The 14,739-nt window shown below is 44.3% G+C and overlaps 1 protein-coding gene across 5 annotated transcripts in view; it reads left to right on the forward strand.

Moving 5' to 3' along the window:
• Window positions 1–429: 429 nt before the first annotated feature.
• NPAS3 (neuronal PAS domain protein 3) overlaps window positions 430–14,739 on the forward strand; it is a 596,956-nt gene continuing 582,646 nt past the window's right edge. For 4 of the 5 annotated variants that reach the window (XM_090141312.1, XM_090141313.1, XM_090141314.1 and 1 more), the window contains exon 1: window positions 3,567–4,139. In XM_090141312.1, coding sequence (XP_089997438.1) covers window positions 4,090–4,139 — 50 coding nt within the window. In that variant the 5' untranslated portion in view covers window positions 3,567–4,089. Of the gene's footprint in view, window positions 764–3,566; window positions 4,140–14,739 lie in introns of those variants that run through there. The other variant, XM_090141311.1, reaches the window with a different exon arrangement.

Below are 14,739 nucleotides of genomic sequence, written 5' to 3' on the forward strand. Positions count from 1 at the left end.
CGCAGCAACCATCCGCCGCTCTTCCTCCTCTCCTCAGGACCGGAGCGGGGCTCTCCCCCTCCCCCCTGGCGCGGGCCCAGCCGCGCTCCGCCGCCTTTCTTATTACTTCATTGAGCCCGAGCGATCCTCCAAGAGTCGCGTTTTGGGGAGGGGGAGAGATCGGGGGGGAGGGGGAGGTGGAGGGACGAGGAGGAGGGAAAAAGGCAACATTCGCTGCTCATCATTTCCACCGCACCGCCAAAGTAACTGCGCCCCCCTCTCCTCCCGTCCCTCAGTCTGGATTTTCTCTGTATCTACAGCCGCCGTGCTGTTAGCCGTACCTTTTTCTTTCTTTTTTTAATTTAGGAAATTTTTTTTTTTTTTTTTTTAGTTCTGCTCCCCTCCCCCCAGGCCCTCGCAGCCCGGCATCGTCCCCCCTCACCCCGCGCCCCCCCAACCCCTTTCCATCTCGCCCGGCGTCTCACATCAAAGCGCCCTGCCTCACTCCCAGCGGCCGCCACTCACTAATGGGATTGCAGCGTGCCCGGCTCCGCCGCTGCAGCCGCCGGAGGGAGAGCCGCTGCCGCTGTGCCTCTTCGCCGAGAGCCGCCGGGTGCTGAGCCGCGGGGATGATCAGGATCTTCCCGGATTTCAGCGTGCAGGTGACGGCGGCGGCCGGCGGGGCGGCCGGGGGGGTGCCGGCGGCGCCGGGCATGGGGCGAGCCGGAGCGGCGGCCAACGGGAACCCGCAGAACGTGCAGGGCATCACCTCGTACCAACAACGGTGAGCAGCGGGCGGGAGCGGGCGCGCGGCTCTTCTCGGAGCTCCCCCACTTGCTTTTTCTTTGTGCTTTTGTGTTTCTTTGTTTTCTCTTTTTTTCTTTTCATATATAAAAAAAATCTTGCCGTTTGATTGTTGGGGGGTAGCTTGGTGGGAGGGGAGTTTTTCCTTCCTGCTTCCTTTTTATTTTTAATACAGCATCTTTTAAAATGCACTGAGAAGTAAACGCAATCTCCCAGTTTTTTTCTCGGATGAACTGGAAAGCAACAATAGCTGGGGAAAAAAAAAAAAGAAAAAGAAAAAGAAAAAAAAAAGAAAAAAAAAAAGAAAAAAGTGCGAGCACGGTCGCGTAGCGTGGCCGCTGCAAAGTTTGGGATCCCGTCCGCTCATCCTTTCTAAAGAGGAATTTCTCAATGTCAATGCCTTGTGCAGATCCCAGTGTGTGGCAGCCAGGGGGACAATTGATCCCGGGATGCCGATTGAGAATTTGCTTTCAAGCAAGAAAGAGACCAATTTTCACTTGGGGTTGCACACTTGCAATTCCACACTGTAGGTTAACAGCTTTACTCTGTCACCTGTTACTACAGGGAAATGCAGCACGAAACCCCTCAGCACTGCTATTTTTTTTTTTTTTTTTTTTTTTTTTTTCCAACCTAAACGCATTCTGATGCAAATGCAGGGAATTCGCAGGGTAGGCGCCGTTAGGAAGCGGAGCGCACAAAGTTGGCAGGAACTCGCAGCGAAGTTCAGAGGGGTTCCCACCATCCCAATCAGCCTCGTTCCGCGCCGGCACTGCCTGAGTTTTCTGCGGGCTGAGGTCGGGGTCCCGCAGTGCTGTGCAGGGCGAGACCCGGAGTCGGGCTCCGGGAGGGTCCTCCATCAGCTCGGGAGAAAGCGGAGTGTTCATAAAAGTACTGACAACACCTCAATGTAGGCTGAGATCGGAGCGAGACATTCACGTTCCTCTAAATGCAATAATGTCCCAACGATCTGACTTTTCAATACTAAATAAATCCTGAGAAAAAAAGCAGTGTAATAACAAAAACTTCAGCTAAATCTCCCTATAACGTAGAAACTAAAACCATAGAAAGTTTTAATGTTGTATTTTAAACAAATGTTTTAGAAGCCTGACAGAGCAGTGCCTGCTTTGGTCTTCAGCAACTTTGGGTTCCCCTCTCTTACTTTGGGAAACACACACTGTGTTTTCCCTCTGATGCCCATGACAGAAAATGTTCGGTGCTAACTTTTGTGGGTTTTATTAAAGGGAAAGGCACGAGCACTAATATTCTGCAACAGCCCCTGTACTGCCCCACCACCTCCTTAGAATCATTTGAACTAAGCCTGAGTCCTTCTTTGCCACCAACCGTCCCCATACACAGTGTCTTGGCCAGGAGAGAGGGAAGGAGCGGATTAAAGTTGGTTTCTTTTCACGGTTTCGCTATGATTTTTGTCACTTATAAAATCTTTAAATTACAATGGAAACTGACGGGCATTTTAACGAGGAAGTACGGGCAGCGATCACAATAGTTAAGGCTGTGAAGTGGGGAAGTCAGGGGTCAGAAATGTCACACTGGCTTTAAGACAAATAAAAGGGACCTCTGGAGACTTTAAGTTAAACAGAAATATACAGACGAGCAGCGTGCGAATTTGTAGTGCTCGGCGTTTGGGAGTTGGGTTGCGTCAGGCTCCGAGTAGGGGTAGCTCCAAGGGCAGAGCTCTGCCAAACCGTGACGGCCCCGGGCCAGGTGCGGCCCCGCAGCAGCGGCCACTCGGACCCCGCAGAACGCCGGGTGTCTCGGAAACATTTCTGCGCTTCTTCCAAATTGTAATTATTACCGACACGACGGCGTCCTTTACATCGAACGATTTTTCTCCGAGCTTTCTGGAAAAGCTTAAACCACAGCGGGCACCGACACCTCCTTCCGCGGTTGCACAAACCGAGGTGACACCTGTTAACTTTTTTTTATTATTTTTTTTTCCTCCTTGTTGGAGCCGAGGCAGAAGCCGTGCGGGGAGGAGCCGGCACGTGGCACCCGCAGCCCCCTCGCTCCGTGCCCCTCCTGCACATTCCTCGGGCTCGCGGCCCCGCTCCCGCCGGCGGTGCGCACCTGCGCGCCTTTCCCCGGGCCGCGGACCCACAGTCGCTGCTCTGCCGGCCCGTTCCCCGCCGCCCCCCCCGGAGCTGCCGCGGGGAGGTGTCCCGTGGGGGTGCCGGGCTGAGCCCTACCCCGCGAATCCGCCGGGGAGTCTGGCCCGGGGCGCTGCACTGCAGGGCAGCGGCAAGAAGTAGCTACAAAGTTACCGTGGGGATGGAGAGCTTGTAGCTTTGTCCTTTCCAGGTGTCCTGGATGAGACAATTGGGACAGCGGTTCCATTTTCCCGCTCCTTAATTTCCTGCTTACTTTCACAGTCCCCGGTGAAACTGCGCACAGCAATGCATCCCCACCGCAAAGCGGGGCACCTCCCCGCTCCCCTTAGCGCTGTGCCCCACTGCTCGGCCCCGGACGGAGGGGGGGTGCGCGGGGCCTGCTCGGTGCCGGACCCCCGCCCGCTCCCGGTCCGTCGGGGGCCGCGGAGTGAGCCAGCGGGGTTTCCGCGCCCACGGAGATCCCTCGCCTCCCCGCCCTCAGCACCTCTCTCCGCCGGAGCCGCGACTCCGGAGGAGGAAAGTGTGCGAAACTGCAACTGAGTGGCGGTGTTGCGCCGGCAGCGGAGGCTGCGTCCCCTGCACGCAGAGCGGGAGCGGAGTCGGGGAAGCAGCTGGAAAATGCCCAGAAATACTTTCACAGCGGTCAAGCGCGGAGATCCCCGCCTGCCCTCCTTTCCGCCCCCGCCCCACTAGCCCAGCGGCCCGGCACCCCTCGTAGCCCGGCCCAAGGGCGCGGGGCCGCGAGTGTGAGCGTGCGAGCGGCTGCGTTGTGTGTGTGCGCGCGTGTGTGCGTGGCCGTGCCGCACCTGCCGGGCGATGCCAGCGGCCGGGCTGCCCGCCGGGGCTGCGCCGCGGCTCGCTCTCCCCGCCGTCGCCGGCCGCCGCCGCCCGCGCTGGGCATGTCTCTGGGGCCGCCGGGGCCCCGGCTCTCTCCGCTCCTCGGCTTATGGACGGCGGCAGCGGCAGCAGCAGCAGCAGCGCTAGCGAGCGAGCGAGCGAGCAACCTGCAGCAGGACCGCGCGGAGGAGCGGGAGCCCGCTATGCTTTGGCCTCAGTACTTTTCCTTAGCCCGTCTGGCTAAGCAGGGCCACCGCTGCCGCTGCTAGACACACAACACACACCAACATCAGGAGGGGGAAAAGTAAGGGAGAGAAAGAAAAAAAAAAAAAAAGCCAGGAAGATGGCGCCCACCAAGCCAAGCTTTCAGCAGGATCCTTCCAGGCGAGAACGGTAACACTTTCTCTTTATTGAACCTGCAGCAGCAGCCGCAGCCGCAGCAGCACCGGGCCGCGCCGCCGCCGGGGCCGGGGCTGGCTGCCATGGCGGGGGGGGGGACGCCGCCGGCACCGCCGCTCGCCCCGCCGGGCGCCGCGAGTTCCTCCGAGTGCGCCGCCGCACCCCGCGCCGCCACCGCCGCGCACGCACCGCCGCACCGACACAGGGCGACCGGCGGCAGCCCCGCTCCGCAGCCCTACCGCCGCGGCTCGCAGCGGCCGCCGCTCGGCAGGGCGCGTTGGCGAGCGGGTGTGCGTGTCTGCGTGTGTGTGTGTGTGCGCGGAGCCCCCCCCCCCCCCTCGGGCGGCCCCCACCGCTCGGCGGCCCCGAGAGCGGCGGGGGAGGGGGGACATCGGGGCGCCGCGCCAGGCCCGGCTTGCCGGAGTGGAGGGGCCGGCCCCGCCTGTGCCGTTCAAGTGCAGCTAGGCCGGAGCGGGGGGGCCGCGCCGCCGACGGCCCCCGCGGCCCGGCCCAGCCCCGCTGCAGCCCGGAGGGTGCCGGCGCCCCCCGGGGCGGGTGGAGCGGTGCCGGGGCGCGAGCGGGCGGGAGCCGCGCGATGGGAAGAGGTGCGCGGGGCTCCATCCGGCCGGCCTTGGGACTTTTGTTGGGGAGAGCGCTCGCTGTGTACGCGCTGCCCTGCTGACAAGGATCGCCCATAGCGGATCTGTTGTAGCGAAGTGAATCTTTCTAGAAGTGACCAGGAGGAAAGAAGGGTACAAGTTCATGTGATGTTACTTTGTGCTCCTTAAAAAAGTGCTCCAAGCTGCGGTGCTGCACTGCGAGGAGAGCTGCGTCCAGAAGTGGGGGTGGGGGATGGCTTCTTCCACCTCTTTCCTTCCCTTCAGAAGTGAACTTGGGGGTGAAGGATAAGGAGGGTTCCTTGTTTGCTGTAAAAATGAAAATTAACATTTAGACAGCTTTTAAAAGTAGCTGGGCCGCATGTTGCTCTCTTTCTACTTCACAACACTGAAAAAATACTTCAGCAAAAACAAAGTGTAGGGGGCCAGCTCACTTTAATCTTCATTTCAGACTTCCGTTTTTGAGTAGCATCAGCATTCTTCGTACAACTTCTAAACCCTGCGGATTCTGTCTGGATTCTGTCTCTGTTGTTTTCCAAGGGAGGCAGACTGCCCCGAACGAGAAACTGAGCCCAGAAACATTGAACACAGGGCGTGTGGGCATTAACTGTTGCACACTGGGACAAGGCTGTATTGACATGCAGCCGATTGGGAGATGCGTGCAGTGGGAACAAAGTGTGTTCTCAGAAGTCAGTAAATTACAGATTTTCATCTCCGACTATAATATTTTTTAAAAATCCCCTTTCTGACAGCATCTGGTCTCTGCTGAGTTCACACCGCTTCCAGCAGCAGCTTTGCTGCCTTAGAGTTCTTTGTTGGGAAACAATTTGTATCAATAAGTCCTGTCCCCCCCCCCATACACAATTCCGCTGCCTCCTTTCTGAGCACCGTACTGTATTAGTGTGAAGTGCATTCGCCAGGATAGCTTCAGTAATCTCTCCGGCAGAAGCATATTTGTGTGCCATTTTGGGAATTTCTCAGAGATAGGAATCTGGAAGATAGAATTAATTTCTAGGGGAAACTTCATAGCCTGTGCATGAGTGCTTTCTTTATCACCTGTCTCCATTTGGCATTCGGAGAAGGTAAATCAAAGTGCGCGATTTGTTATTCTGCTCCACTTGAGAGCTGAACTAAATAACACTTGGTCTGAAATTCTGATTGAAGTTGTAGGAGGATATACTGTATTTAATTTAATGCCCTTTAATAGCATCTTCTTGTTCAGCTCTGGTGCTGTCATTTTAAAGGTTGGATCCGAGTGGTTTTTCCCTGTAGGGAGTGGGAGGAGTAATGATTTCAGGGGAAAAAAGTCGTCTGGATTCCTCAAGCACTGTAGCCACAAAGTTGGCCCGGCGGCCGAGCGGCTGCGCTGTGCCCTTGGGGTCCCCCTTCTTATCGCCCCTCACAGCGTTCCAGTGTGGGTGTAAATATTGCACGTAGAGGCTGAGGACATTTTTTGTATCAGAAATAATGCCAGTCTACTGTTCTTTAAAAAAGTTTCTGGAAAGCTGTAGCAGTGCTTCAATGCTCAGGCCCGCGTGTACTTTTTCTTAAAAATTCAGTAATGTGGTTCCAAAGCCCTACATTAACTGTTGATTTAAGCTGTCTGTACACATCCTTCCAGCAGTATGTGTCAGGCTCCTCAGCCGTGGCACTCAGCAGTCGCTGAAGGGGTTCTTCAGGCTCTTCCTTAGTTACTGCCTCCCTAAAGGAGTTCTGGGGGTGAGAGATCCTGGAGGGAGCTGTGGGGACGCATTCTGTGTTTGGTCTTATTTTCCACAATATTTAGGTGGATTGTGTTACTGCTTCCAGCACAAGGTAATTATGAAACAACTGTGAGAGGTGGTAGTCCTTGCTGCAAGCAGGCATCTGATTGTTTTGAAACTTTTCCACCTGTTCAAGGTTTTGAAAGGATGTTTGAAAAGTTACACACATAATTTGATTTTCTTTTAAACTGCATGTGTTAGCAAATGCTACAGTTACAGTAGGAGTTTGGGGTTTTTCAGTTGTGTGGATATTTAACCAAGAAAATTAAATAGACAGAAGTGTCATGCACATGATATGCCAGTATCGATTTGTAAAGCATATCATCATATCAGAGTGCTATTGGCTTACAGTGGAAGAGAAAAAAGCCCTTTATTTTGGCATTTCTTTCTAGAGCGTGAGCTTAAACATAGCAGTGATAAATGATGATATGCATTGTCTAACACTTGCTTTTATATAAATAGCTCCAGAAGATTGCTTAAATGATAATCGAAAATATGAAATAGGGTGGCCTTCATATCACAAGGCCAAGGGTCTACAAATGGAAAAACTGAAATAATGAAATATTTCCAAGGCAACAGACTGTCAACAAGAACAGTAATGCATGGGCATATCATAGAGCTACCAGAAAGGATATTAGATCTTATAGCTCTAGAGCCAGGAGTTATAATGACCTTTATTAAATAGAGCCCTCCCACATTACAACAATCTTTCCAATTCCTGATTTATGGATTAGCAGTCATACCGGTCTTCATAATTTGAAACATTCTCTCACCATTTGCTGCATTTTTTCTCCACCGGAATCATACATTATTTAGAGCTTACACGAGAGTATTGATCAACAAAAGTTATATTACATATTTTCAGTAACTAATGGGATTCTGAATAACAAGGTTTTGTCTGCAGCACTGTTTCTACATTCTTTACGACACAACTGCTTTTTTTTTTTTTCTTACAAGTTAGATCCAGTTAAGTTGTTCTGTATCGGTATAGGGCTACTTTATGTTATAAACATGTTACAATAATTAGAGGGTTATGAAAACAGATCCATCCAGCACTTGGAACCGCAGGTATTTTAACGAGAGTACCAGGATGTATTGTCAGCATCCGTCTCCTTTTATTAGTGTCTCCCTTGAATTTCAGAGTCTCACATGCTGGCAGTTTCAAATCACGTTCGTTTGAAACTTGGCACACGAGTTGCCAGCCCAGATGGGAATTTTACTGTGAGAGAGATGTAAAACAGTTGTTGGAGAACTGACGTTTGAGGAATTAGTTTCATCAGCATCCTTGCTAAAAAGTACAATTAGTTTAAATAAACATTTGTTTCATAAGACTATCTTTGTAATGATGCCTTCATTATTAGATGATGTGCTCTACGTCCAAATATCTGATACTGAACATGAGCATTAACTCTTACAATTTCATAAACATTTTGGGATCAATTCTGCTCATATTGTGGTCAGTAAGTTAAAGCCTTTTTGCAAACATGGTGAAATTTTGATTTAGTATCAATTATGTATTTTTTTTCCTAAGTTTAAAGTTATGACACATTTCCTGAAATCTCATCTCATGTGAGTAAACCTCACGCTCAGTCCGTCAGTGGGATTCATTTTGTATTATTGTCAGCGTTAACTCTCACAGGTGTAAAAGCACCTCCTGTGAGATGAGATTTCAACAGCGGTCATGTTATTTTAAAACAAACTAAGTGAAATTGTTCTGTGGGGCTTCAGCCTGTAAACTTGTTTTAATATTTTAGATTTAAGGTACATAGCCAATCTTTTGCTTTTTCCCCCCAAACATTTGTTTTTTGTTTGTTGATCTATGCCTATTGTTTAGTGTTTTTTTTTTGTTTTTTTTTTTTTTGAAAGAGACTGACAAAGATTTATGCCCATAATAAGAAATGTTTTGAAATTTCATTTTTATTGTAATTGCATTTTTTTTTCAGAAGAGACGGTTTGTTTCTGTATAATATGTATAAGGCTACTGCATGTTATCTTTAACATATGAAGTCTGGTAGTATGAGTGAGGTGTGTAACTTCTTGTTTAATAGGATTTTACACAATAAGGATAATTTGTAATAATATTGCAAAAAAGTTGTATCGTAGTAAGAATAAAATGGTTGCTGCCATGTCCTATATGACTAGAGCATTGTTCTCTGACTAGCTGGAGCAGTAGTTTTGCAAAACACAAAGTCCTAGGCAAATGAATAGGAGTGTTGTGCCATTGATTTGAACAGGGCTCTGAGTAGTAAAAATATGATTAATTTTGTATGCTGTGATAGGCTACTGCATAGGACGAAGAAGATACGGTAAAGGTAGAATAGTATTTGTGTTTGTAATTTGGCAGGAGTGGACCCTGCCTTTGGAGAATATTGAGTTCAAGTTGTACCTTAATCTTTAGAAAAGTTCCAAATGAAATTATACCTATAATTAAAGTACACTATGGAGAATCACAAGCAAGGATAAAAGTCTTTTTACCGTATAATTCAATAGATGTGAATTTGTTATCACTGAGATGACAATGACAAACTTTAATGTACTTTAATGGGAGGAGGATTGGATTTTGCGTCTGTGTGTTATTATAAAACATGAAAGTCTTGAGATTCTCAAGGAAAGGTGGAACAGTCCTCAAAGAGATTCCAATCTCAGCCTGCTGCAGCCCGATACTGAGAGTTATGTATCTGACGTGCAGGCAAGAGTCAGTCACATTAAAGAACAAGTGATATGTAAGCAAGAATTTGAAATGGATTAGTGAAAGCAGAGTTTTGAAGATTTGTTACAGGTGATTTTTCCAACATTTTTTATGTGTTGCATTTTGGACTTTCACTCTTCAGCCATATCTTGCCATTTGCCTTTCCTTCTCCAGGGAACTTCTCCCTGATGTCATTCAGTGTCTGAAGAATACTTTAGTATTAACGTCTAGTATTTCTGTTTTGTCATTTTTAATTTTTTTCATATAGCTTAGTGTGCTTTGAAAAGGATTTCAACACGGTTCAGCACGTTTTACTGATGAGATAGATGAAAAACATTTCTGAGAACTAGCAGAAGTGGCAGAAGATATCAATGTTAACACTAGGAATAAAATTCGAGCCCCCATTTTGAGTGCATATTCAAAGATTACACTGCCTTCGTTAGAGGGATTTACATTTCTTTTACAGGCAAAACCTCCACTGAAATAAAGTGCTTTCAGAGAACGGCTTGATTGCAACTTAAAATTAGCTGTTAGCTTGATATATAATAGAAGTTCAGCCCTTGTGTTAAATAATTTAAGTAGAAAAGTACTGTTCCATTACCTGCAGGCATCATACGTTTACATATGTATATAGTGAACTTACGGGATATGGTCTGAATAATATGTATGTATGTAATCTGCAATAATGTCCCTGGGGCTTGAATTTTCTGAGGAGCCTATTGGGTTTAGGCATCTAGCATATACTGCGTTTAAGTGAAATATGGGTACCTAAATCCTATAAGCCCCTTTTTAAATACTTGCCTGGGCTTTTTGTCTCTAAAAGGAATTTAGAACAAGCTTCATTACACAATACATTGTTTTAAACTGAATTTTATCGAGTAATGAATAGTCTTTGAACAATCATTTTGGATTATATCCTAAAGGGATATCGTTTTGCTCAAATTTAAGCACAAAACTGATAGATTTCTTCTTTGTCTGGGAGAGGAGTTCATTTTATCGTGTGCATATTCATATTTATGTTTGGCTTACTCGCAACCTTGGCTTGTATGAGTTAGGTGGCTCAGAATTATCCTTCCGAGGCTGTAATTCATTTAGCAGAAGTGTAACATGGCAAATTTGAGAAGAATGCTTGTTAGAAAGCTGTCTTTTTCTAGAGATTATGGGACGCTGAATATGTTAGTTTGTGGGGAAAAGAAATGCAAGTGGGCAGTCTTCACAGGTCAAGGTTGAGGTCAGTATGGAATGAACGGAGTGACTGAATCTGTACAGTGCTGGCAGCTGGATTAAAAAGGAAAAAAAATCTTAAAAAAGAGAATAGCTGCTAGGGGCACTTATCCTTCAACCTTCACTGCAAAAAAGTATCTGTTTTTATTTGTCTGAGTGTAGTCAGATTGGCATGTTTGCTTCACCTTTGCATAAATTACTCACAGTACATGGACAAGAGGTTTTTAAAAAAATATTTACACTGTAAAAAATACAAAATCCAAACTGTTTTCTCTTGGTAGGTAGCAAATAGAAGATGAGCATAAAAGGAGAAACAAACGCATTAGGCTGTTTTATTTATTCATTCTTTCTGAGCCGCTACTCGGACTTGCAACAAAACTTGTATTTCCTGGGGAAAATCAAAAGTACAGTATTTTTTTTTTCAGTGGCTAAGTGAGCCAGATAAACGGTACTCAAGTAGCAGTGTTTGAAGGATCCAAGTAGTTTACTAAAGTATCTTAATTAATTGGATGTTCACTTTAATAGTGAGTTTTCCTGCTTGTAGGCAGCGCTCTGTAACAAGAGCATATATTTGGTACGTACATTATACATATGATTTGAGAAGGCCTGGTTTTATTGAAGATCTATTTTTACTAAATAGTTGCTTTAGGTTAACAAACACAAAATAAACAAAATGACAAAAATACAGACTTTGCATAAGAGGAATGATAGAAAAGATACAGCAGATTCCGGATCTATCAGGCATGTATGCTGTTCCTTTTATCAGTTACTCTACTTACACTCAGGTTTTGAAACCAAGAGGTGCCCTCATTCCTTTTATTTCTTTGTTAACAGAAAGAAAAATGCTTTTCTACACAATTGTGGTTTGGAAACTGTTATTCTGTGCTTTCCCAGGGCTGTTACTCAATTTTTGTTTTTGTCTCACATCTCAAGATTACAGTAGCAATCTGCAGGATGCCGCAAATCTGTTCTTCACCCCAAAATGATCTGGCATACTGAAGGAGCATCTTTAGGAACCTTCATTATTTCTAGTCTTCCATTGTTTAGGAAATGTTTTTGAATGATCTTCTACTTTATTTTAAAAATAATATTTTGCTAAATGATTTTGCAATGTTATTTCGAAGTATTCAATTCCCTTTCATGACTTTTTTTTTTTTTTTTTTTTTTTTTTTACTGTGGTAATTACCATGTATTACAGTGTCTGTTTGGTTCAAATAGGAAAAAAGAACATGGCTGGGGAAAAGTGTCTTCTATCTGACAGGGAATGGCTGCATAGCCCACCTGAAAAGCAAGATTAGAATCCTGTATATTTATTCTGCTTGTTTCTACTTGTGAGGAAAACTTTAAAAATATTTCACTGACTTGTAAACACGTATTCTTTAAAGTGTAGGCATATACTGTATGTTAGATAGACACAGTATATATATTTACTTGAAAGGAAATAATGCTGGTTGATTGTTCTCAGCATGCTATAAATGTCTTACTTTAGATAAAGTTGAATGTAAATACATGCACTGGAATGGCGATTTTTTTTTCCTCTAATGCTGTGAGGGAAAAGTAGGCTCATCTTTTTTTTTTTCTTTTTTTTTTTTTTCCACATTTTTATTGTTCTGTGTAAATGTAATTTGTTAATCCTGTGAAATTTGTCATAGATAAATTTGCTTGGATTATCTTGTCACCACCGTATCTGCATTCTTTTGTTCATTGCTTATTCATAATTTAACAGTCTGGCAGTGAGCCTTTTTGGGATGCTCACAAAAGATATATGACCTCTACCAGCTGCTACTATAACCTGCAGAATGCACAGCAAGACATTAGAAACGTGAGGATTCCTCTACTGATTAAAGTGCTCTTCATTTAAACAGTCTGTTCATAAGAATCTCAGGAATCTTTGTGGATAGCAGTTTTGATTTTTCATTTCTCACAAAATTAGTTTTAACATTTCTTTTTCCCCCCGAGTGAGAAACTAACATTGAATCTTAAGATGGTGGTGCTTTGCTTTCAAATGGACTAATGGAAATTAAATCCCTCATTATATATGCATATGTATACATAAGTGTGCGTGTGCATATAGGCATTTGCAAATATCTTTACCTGCCTCTCTATAAGCACCCACACATATATTTCCTGGAATTTTACAGTGGGAGAAATTGGTATCTCTGTGTGTAATATTATAACTAACTTCTCTATTATAATATTTTTTCAATACATATATTATTACCCAGTACTAATTTACAGAAGAGTTGTCTGATTTAACCCTGCTTACAGATTGCATTGTGTAAATACTTGGTATTATACAGTACACGAAAGACATTAAATAGAATGTTACTTGAAGTGTAACAACATTTTAGATTTTCATTATTCTCCTGACTCAGTTTAGCATATAAATTTTTCCCCCTTTTTACTTTTTTTTTTTCTTTCTTATCTGCAGATCAGCTTGTGAGTAATGGCTAGTTTTTACCTCCCCTTTGTGCTGGCACATGATTATAGTTCAAAATAATTCATTGCTAATCCATGCAGTATTGGTTCATCTCCATCACTCTGTTTTATGATTAGAGCCTCGGGCCTGTAAGAACATCCTTCTGCACAGTTTTCTGTCCTGATTTTCTTTGACTGCAACCCATATTTTAACCAGGTCTGTCATTACTGTTCGCCCAACAATCCTGCTACATTTTTCAAATATGTATCAATTACAATAAATTAATATTTTGGTGGGGTTGTTTTTCAAAGATTTATGAAAAATACTTGTTTTTCACTGCACTAAGTCTCCAGCAGTGGTGTATGGGGCTTGGTTCATCTCAGTTGATGATGGAAATCTGACTTGAGGTTTTCATTTTTCCTTGGCAGCCTGAATTTCCTGTGTATTTATTTACATTAGGTGCCTCGAGAAGTCCAGGACCTTAAAAAAGAAACACTGTGTCTTTCTGAAACAGACTATGGGAGAAGAGTGATTATAGCCCTGTCATTTTTAAAGCATTTCAGACAGTACTGTTGTACAATAAAGCTGAAGAAGGAACTTTTAAAATATAGGGCCTGATCCTACTGTGAATACTCTTGTTGAAGTCAGTGTTTAGTGGGTCGGATATGAACTGTTATGACATTAGAGCTGGCTTACATGATATAACGATACCGTACCTTGATCAGATTTAAATTTAATATTTCCAGATTATGAAGCAAATTCATCTTTTTATTTCACACCAAATAATGCTAGTTCTTTCAGAAGGTCATCCAAAAGATTTTTCAAGACTTTGTTTCAGCATTGAGTAGTCCTGTGTTCTTTTTAATAATTACTTTCATCTCATTGTAGCTGTGTGTTTGAAAGTGTAGGTCAATAAGGATGATCGCATTCAGAATTTCATGATCTGTGTAGTGGAACAAATTGAAAGCAAAGCCTGTATCAATCACTGTGAAGGGAGGGTTAATTGTTACTGCTTCTCAAGCCTCTGGACAGATAAACCAGTAATGAAATACTTATTGCTCTGATATGTGAATGGTTAAGGATGAAACAATGGAAACAGGCACAGTCTACAAAGATAAACCAAGAAGAAAAAAAAAAAAGAAAAAAGAGTAATCTGGACTAAAGTAAGATGCTGTATATGCTGCATATTAACGGTTTTAAAGTAATTTATTTCATTTAATGCAGCCTTCTGGTAATGATGTAAGAGAACAGAAAGTATTTGGTTTCTAAAGTGAGTACAAAATATGACTATGAAAACGTTTATTATGCAAACGATTTGAAATGGCTTACACTATGTCTGGATCTTAGGTAGAAGTAACATTTCTAGCATTAAGTGTTTTTTCTCTTTTCTTTTCTTTGTTTTACATTTGTGGTACCATTAAGTACTTCTTGTTTCTTTTTCTTTAAAAGCACAGCTGTATTTACTAAACCAAGTATGTTTTATTTCCTCCTGAAGTCATTTAAAAGTGTTTTGTCTACAGCCAACCAGGATACTAAAGGAGTGTTTAAAGATAGAAGCAGCAAAATAAAAACAAGTGCAAAAACAAATTATCATATTACAGTAAACATCTAACTACTTCTAGAATGCGAACTTAACATTTTAAACATCTGTTAGTTACTTATATGTTGAAATATATGCAAAAATATTTAGTCAAATTGAAGTCTTAGGCCCATGACAATCATCTCAACACAGTGGGTAGTTCTGAAAATTAATGAGAATGATAATACTGTAAAGACTGTTCCAGAGTTTGCCCAAATTCATTATCTAAGACTCTTGTTAAGAACATCTCAAAGAATTTTAACCAGGAAAATATATTAATGGTTCAAAAGCATTTTTCAAAAC

The sequence above is a fragment of the Phasianus colchicus genome, chromosome 5, assembly GCF_987193195.1.
Source record: "Phasianus colchicus chromosome 5, bPhaCol1.hap1.1, whole genome shotgun sequence".
Classification (NCBI taxonomy): domain Eukaryota; kingdom Metazoa; phylum Chordata; class Aves; order Galliformes; family Phasianidae; genus Phasianus; species Phasianus colchicus.